General features: G+C 33.3%; 1 protein-coding gene across 3 annotated transcripts; it reads right to left on the reverse strand.

Annotated features, from left to right (window-relative positions):
• Window positions 1–342: 342 nt before the first annotated feature.
• LOC125037216 (2-aminoethanethiol dioxygenase-like) lies at window positions 343–6583 on the reverse strand. 3 transcript variants are annotated; one of them, XM_047630266.1, is made up of 4 exons: window positions 6343–6583; window positions 1909–2043; window positions 1089–1527; window positions 343–956 (listed from the first exon to the last, which is right to left on the reverse strand). In XM_047630266.1, exons 1-3 carry the CDS (start codon window positions 6520–6522, stop codon window positions 1096–1098), a joined length of 747 nt encoding a protein of 248 aa, XP_047486222.1. In that variant the 5' UTR covers window positions 6523–6583; the 3' UTR covers window positions 343–956; window positions 1089–1095. The 3 variants fall into 3 exon arrangements, with proteins under 3 accessions (XP_047486222.1, XP_047486221.1, XP_047486223.1); XM_047630265.1 differs by having other exon boundaries at window positions 343–1527; XM_047630267.1 differs by having other exon boundaries at window positions 343–1527; window positions 1909–2110; window positions 6343–6477.
• Window positions 6584–7500: the final 917 nt, after the last annotated feature.

The following is a 7500-nucleotide window of genomic DNA, read 5'->3' on the forward strand; positions in this document are numbered from 1 at the left end:
ATAAGATATACCATCATCATCAAATAAGTCCTACTTTATAACATCACAATGCAATGAAGGAGTCTCTAACAAATTATTATATTACATACACTGAAAGACAGAACAATCTACACCAATCAGATATTTAAGCACAGTGTCCACCAACCCTTGGAGCAAAACTTTTCAACTTGTCATAAAGTTTCTGCCTCCGTAGCGGGTGAACAGGTTGAAACCATTACATTATCCCTTGCTGTACATATGAAAGATGAGAGAGAGAGAGAGAGAGAGAGAGAGAGAGAGAGAGAGAGAGAGAGAGAGAGAGAGAGAGAGAGAGAGAGAGAGAGAGAGAGAGAGAGAGAGAGAGAGAAAAGAAGGAAACTTCTAAGAAAAGATTCCTTTTTAAAAAATGTTTCTGTGCTATAAGCAAAAAAGAAAAAAAAAAAAGAAAAAGAAAAAAAAAAAGGATAACTTTGACTAAAGTTTTTTTTCTTAGGAAAGAATTCCAAGAAATGTCTTCCATATCTACCACAAGGGAACAAATAAGTTGACTAGTGTGACATGATCACGAAGACTGAAGTGGGCTGTTATCTCTGTGACTGAAAACAAAATAAAACAAAACAAAAAAATCAACATCCCATAATATCAGTGAAAAGGAATTTGTATAGGGTTCTTTTTCCAAAGGATAAATGCTCTTCTTCACTTATTATGGAGAACTGGGCCCAATGTCCAGATACCCAGAGCTGGTACTAGTATCACATATGAGTACCTCTTTTATGTGCTCAAAAAACTGCATGGCTGCTTTTTTTTCTGACATTCACATGCACTTCCTGAGATTATGAGACTACTAAACAGTCTTATGAAGTGAGTTCTCGGGAATTGCAGAAGTCTTCTGAGACACAGCCCACTTAACTTTTTATACATCACTCTTACGATGGAAGAATGTCTACACACATTATTTCCTTATCCCTTTCAAACATCTGGAAATGAACAGAAAAGATTCTATCACAAAAAAGCACAACTGACTTATGTAAACTTGCATAGAATTTTGGTCAAATGTGTAAAAAAAAATATATATGATATGAATCTCTGATACAGAATTCATTGCTCACAGAAAGCTTAGGATCCATTTTCATCACTATCCTCTTCAATTGGAGGTCCGCTATACTCAGCCTGATCACACCAGAAGTCTGTTGGGGATGGAACATTTACAAGCCACACAAGTCTGCCTTCAGGTACTTGCGGAGGTGCAAAACTCCCATCTAATTCTTGGTAATAGTGGCAATCTCTCTCAATGCCTAGACGTTCATCTGTTCCATAGGGTGGGGACAAAATATCAAGAAAGGCAGCAGGACCATCCAGGGAATATATTTCGTGCACATTTTGTTTTTCGGGAAAGAGGCGGCAAGCAGGATCACTGGCAGAGACAGTGACTGCCTCATGCTTCTTTGCTGGAAAAATACCAGAGAGGGACTGGTTTACTGGTACGCCATCCATGCACATGTTGGCAATGAAACTGTAACTCTGTACAGCCACTGACCCGTGCAAGACCTGAGAGAAATAATAACTGTATCATAAAGGTGCATTATAAATAGGGGAAAAGCTAGAAATTTGGGGGCATATGGGGTTTAGATCTTTAAGGGGCCTCCTCTAACACATGGAGAAGTGTTAGAAAAAAAAAAAAAAAAAATCCTAAAACTGTTTACCTTAATGTGCTTGATGATCTGTTAAATTGAAATGCATCAGGAACATAGTTTCCTTCCTCTTATGAAATTCTTGCACACACCCATAGAAAGTAAATTAGAAAAAAATAAATAAAATAAAATAATAGCTAACAGACAACAAGAGGGAGTGATACAGTAATAATATCTTTCTTTCATTATCCACTGACCTATCATATCATAATTGAGACACAACAATATATTGGCATACCTTTAGGAGACCATGCATTCCAGGGTGATCATGCATGGGTAATCGAACCCCCGTTTTGAGGATGAAGACACATATGGTAACATCGCTGTCTTCATAAAGCTGCATGTATGTAACAGGTGCACCATCCCTGCTCGGCTGTAAAAGGCAAGGATCAGCTGCCCACCAGTAGACTTGCGTGAAACTCCCCATTTTAACCCAATGCCTTCAGAGAAAATGAATAAAAAATGGGAGAAATGCTTTGCTCTTTTTCTATATTTTTTAATGAAATGTCTCTGCACATAGATGGCTCTGCTAGTGCTTAGCCACAAAGGAGTTAATTAGTAGACCTTGTGACCCTATGTGATTTGAATTGGCGGGAAAATCTTATTTTTTACTAGTGCTATGAATATCAATGGTGTTATTTTTATTATAAACATTACAATTACTATAATGTTACAAACATTAGTAACAGCAAAATAAAATAACGTAAAATTTTCGTAAATCAAAGAATGGGGTAAATGGGCGAGACAGGCAGTACTTGTCTCACTTGGCTCACTGGTCACTTAGTACAAGTGTAGCCATCTATGTGTAAAAACAATCAAACAAGTACTAACAGTGGGCATAGCACGTATTTACACATCATGCCCATCAGGCATTGGGTTAAATTCATGACATATGTGAGACTTCATACCTCGAGAAGTCTTTTTATATATATAATATACAAGAGGGGTATAATCTTATTATCTTTGCATAAAAATAAATCACAAAACAATCCAAAAACAGTCACTGCATATTTTTCTGATGCTAATATTTTCATTATTTGATTAGAATACTGGTGTTTTTTTTTTGTTTTTTTTTTTAACAAAATTAATTACTCAATTTGTGTGCCAGTAATTACAAAAACATACTTCACCAATTCCAAAAGACTCATGTACAAAATAAACTATTTGAAAATGGTAGTCTTATGAAAAAGTGTATCTAGATATACAAAACAGATTTAGGAGTATTCACATATTTCCCTATATCTTTCAGGAGTATTATGAAAGAAAAAAAATTACACACACACACACACACACACACACACACACACACACACACACACACACACACACACACACACACACACACACACACACACACACACACACATACACACATACACACATATACATATATACATATATATATATATATATATATATATATATATATATATACATACACATATATACACATATATATTCATATACATATATATATTCATATACATATATATGTATGTGTGTGTATATATATATATATATATATATATATATATATATATATATATATATATGTATATATAATATATATATATATATAATATATATATATATATATATATTCTGTATATATATATATAATATATATATTATATATACATATATATATATATATATATATAATATATATTATGTATATATATATATAAATATAATATATTATGTGTATATATATATAATATATATATATAATATATATATTATGTATATATATAATATATTATATATATATATAGGTGTGTATATATGTATGTATGTATGTATGTATGTATGTATGTATGTATGTATGTATGTATGTATGTATGTATGTATGTATGTATGTATGTATGTATGTATGTATGTATGTATTTATGTATGTATGTATCTATGTATGCATGTATGTATGTATGTGTTTATATATATATATATATATATATATATATATATATATATATATATACACACACATATATACACAGTAAAATGACAACTTGCCTCAGAAGAGGTTGATTACAGAGTCTGCTTATACCTAATAATGCAAATGGTATTCAATGAAGTTCCAACTTCTGCTATAAACAAAGATCTAAAGTTCTAAACGAAAGACCAGTACATAGTACTGGCCTATGTATATGAGCCTGCATTCCTGAAAATATGGAAAAGTTAAATATTTTCAATGTGACTGATAAAGTTGGTGTTGATCCTTGATATCAGAATTATTTGTGCAAGAACATATACCTAGGGTATAAGCATTTTTAAAACAATATTGAATTGAAAGCAATATATATATATATATATATATATATATATATATATATATATATCATATGGTATTTAGACCACTAAACTACATATCCCCCCATCCACTTATCCTAACAGTACCAGGTAATCACATTGTCTATTGTTGTTTCCTTTTGTGAACTTTGTTAGCATACAGATAGCTCCACAAGTGCTGATTTCCCTTAAAATATTTTTTCCCCAGACATCAAGGAATAGGGTAAACAGATGAGCTAAGCAGGACTATTCATTGACTCCTTGGTAGTTAAGGACCTGTGGAGCCATCTCTGTGTAAAGACAATCAATAAACAAGAAAGGCACAATAGACATGGCATATATTCTTGCCATCCCATCAAAACCCTGAATTCTTTTATACAGCCTAACTTTGAGAAACCTTTATATAATTCACAACTAACATTGCTTGAATTGGAGAACCTGCATTTTAATCTTATAAAAGCATAAGCCATTCTATCCTCTTAAACCAGTGGTTCTTAGTCTTTTCACACTTGCAACACTTTTCCCAAACATCTGACACATAATTTTAGACTAAGAAAAAAAAAAAATACTGAACTGTAATACAACATTCCTTGAAAATATTGCTTCATTGTGTATTCTTGGCATGAACACAATTTTTCCCCAAGCCTTTGCAAACCCTTAGCCAACTCTCTGTGACCCACTGGTTGGAAAATTATGTTCTAATCAATATTTAGCTTTCACATATTCAATATTCACATGATATGGAATCCCATGTAGCTGAGTACAACATGAGAGGAGAGATATTATCAGTATCACTATTACTGAATACATTTCCTTTTCTTCTCATCACTGTCCTTTGCCATTATATAGTTAGACTTAGGATTGTTATTCCATTTTATAAAATACAAACAATATCTAGCTTAGCAGGGGCTGTGAGGGTTAATATTGCTTAGACAGTATTTAAAGCCTGTGTATCCATACCTAAATGACACTACAGCCAGGCACTGCTAGTGAAATTGAAGTTTCATGAAATACAGAAATCACAAATTTTGGCCTGTGTGTTTACAAGTGTAGGATTTGTTAATGATATAAAGCAACTAGCTCTTAATAACTGCTTTGTTTTGTTTTTAGCCCATGTTGCTAATATACATTCCATGGTGAGGGTTGGTATCTTATCCATACTATACTATGACAATAAAGGCTCCTCTGTGTTCTGTGCACTAAATATATATATATAAGCTTTATAGCTGTGCCCCCCCCCCCCTTTTTATTTTTGTCTTAGAAACCTAATAAGGTCTATTAACCCATTGCCATTGTTACTATTATCACTGTCATTATGATTATTATGATGCTATTAATAATACTAACAGCAATAAAAAATAAAAATGAAAATCTTTCAAAAAATCAAAGAAAAGAGTAAACAGATGAGATAAGTTGGACTAGTAATTGACTTCTGGGTAATTAAACACCTGTGAATCCTTTTATGTTTTAAGATAATTAATAAACACACTAAAAAACAAAAGGACACAGTGGACATTGCATGTATTCTTGTTATCCTGGCATCGATGGGTTAGTCCTGACACAGTGACAAGTAGATTCTGATTACTTCCCAAACCTGTGAGGTTACTTAATGCAATGTTTCTCTCCTCGTTCCAGTAGCTCTACTACTGAGTCAGTGCAATTGGACAGAATACATGTTATAGAATTACAACAAAATCCCTCTGTTTTAAAAGGCATTGTGGGTGCCTTGGCAAATCTACCTCAGGTTTTAGCTAATAAAATAAAATGTGTCAATAGAGTTTAGACATAAAGGAACATGAATATCAATGGGTAAGGTTACTTCACCTTTAAGTAGATATTCTTACTAAATCTGCAACTGGGATCTGCTGAAATTGTGAAGGTCTGTGATGAACTTATGTTAATATACATATACTATCTCTTTCCAATGTAAACAAGTAGCATCAGTATTTACAGTGATTTCCACTCTTCTTATTGAAATAAACTATATACCCTTAGACAGGGAATCAGACTGGCTAATTTTCTTATGCCATGTCTAAATACATACATTTTATCATTTCAAAAAGGTTTCCCAGTTCTAACAGGCTAAACAAGTCCCATGACAAGTGCATGACAGTCTTCCTAACCTTGTCTAGATGTTATAATACAGTGAATAAAACATATGCCATTTGTTACTTTAAAAAGCCTTGAAGTCAGCTTTTAAACTTCTTCATCTACAAAATTATATTTCCATGACAAAGAAAAGCTCATTATTCATCTTTACTAGATTTACTGTAATATCCTGAAAAGCATGTTCACGTGGATATAAATTGAAATACGTGATAACACGCCAAAATTAGAAAAAGTAAAACCATGACAAGAAAAACTGAAAAAATTTTCCTCTTACGTTGAAGGTTCCTCGGTCTTGCAAGAGACTCAGGTCCAGGTTGATATCCTCGGCTTTTATAGTGTTCAGAATGTTATATAGCTGTTCATACTGGCTCATGAAATTACTGGCGGATATCTGTGGGTCTCGCTTGAAGGTTCGCACGGCGAGAGAACCTATCTGTCTTATGAGGGAGGTCATTACGGGGGGAAAAGGGGAAATAGAGGTACAAATTCCCTTCAAGAAAATCCCGAGACAATAACAAACTGCAGCGTTTGATAATGTCGCAAAAAACAAAATTATTTGGAAAGATTAATTGACAATAATAGGTGTTTTGAAATTGATTGCTTGATGAAGGATACTTTTTTGATATTTGATCAAGGAGGAAAAAAATGGATTTTGCAGTTGATTCCAGTTTAATTATCTTTTTAGAATATTCGAACGTCAAATCAGCTGTTCCCGATAAGGATTGCCATAATAGGGTGAATTTTATTGTATTTAATTTAGCTAAGCTTAACCCATCTCCTTTGAGAAAAAGGGTTTACAGAACTTTTATTTGAAAAAATATTTATTTTTTCATAACGCAGGAAAACGTTAAGTTACATTACAATAAAAGAATAGTTAAAATCACAGTGAAATTTCTTCTTGAAAAGTAAGCTTGGTTTTTGACCATTTATTTTTATATAAAGTCGTAACCAAAGGAAATAGTAATTAATATATGAGTGTAATTACGGTAACCACAAAAGGCCCCCCAAATAATGATTTAGTGCTGTGAAAATATATAACTGTGCTGGTAGGCTACGTGACAGTTCGAGTGTAGCTCCTGACCTTAGGATATATTAAAACACGTTTCAGTGCAACAAGAGATGTTCTGCTTTTACCCTTTCCTTTTAAAAACTGGATGTCAAAAAAGAGAAATGTGGCATTTCATGACGCATTCTTTGTGCACAACGCGTTTTTTTCTAAATCCAGAGGCAGTGTGCATATATTGCTTGCATTTGCACATTTCTAGTTATTGATCTACCCCCCCCCCCCCCGGCCTCTCTCTCTCTCTCTCTCTCTCTCTCTATGTGTGTGTGTGTGTGTGTGTGTGTGTGTGTGTGTGTGTGTGTGTGTGTGTGTGTGTGTGTGTGTGTGTGTGTGTGTGTGTGTGTGTGTGTGTGTGTCTGTCTGTCTCGT

The sequence above is a fragment of the Penaeus chinensis genome, chromosome 22, assembly GCF_019202785.1.
Source record: "Penaeus chinensis breed Huanghai No. 1 chromosome 22, ASM1920278v2, whole genome shotgun sequence".
In the NCBI taxonomy this organism is placed as follows: domain Eukaryota; kingdom Metazoa; phylum Arthropoda; class Malacostraca; order Decapoda; family Penaeidae; genus Penaeus; species Penaeus chinensis.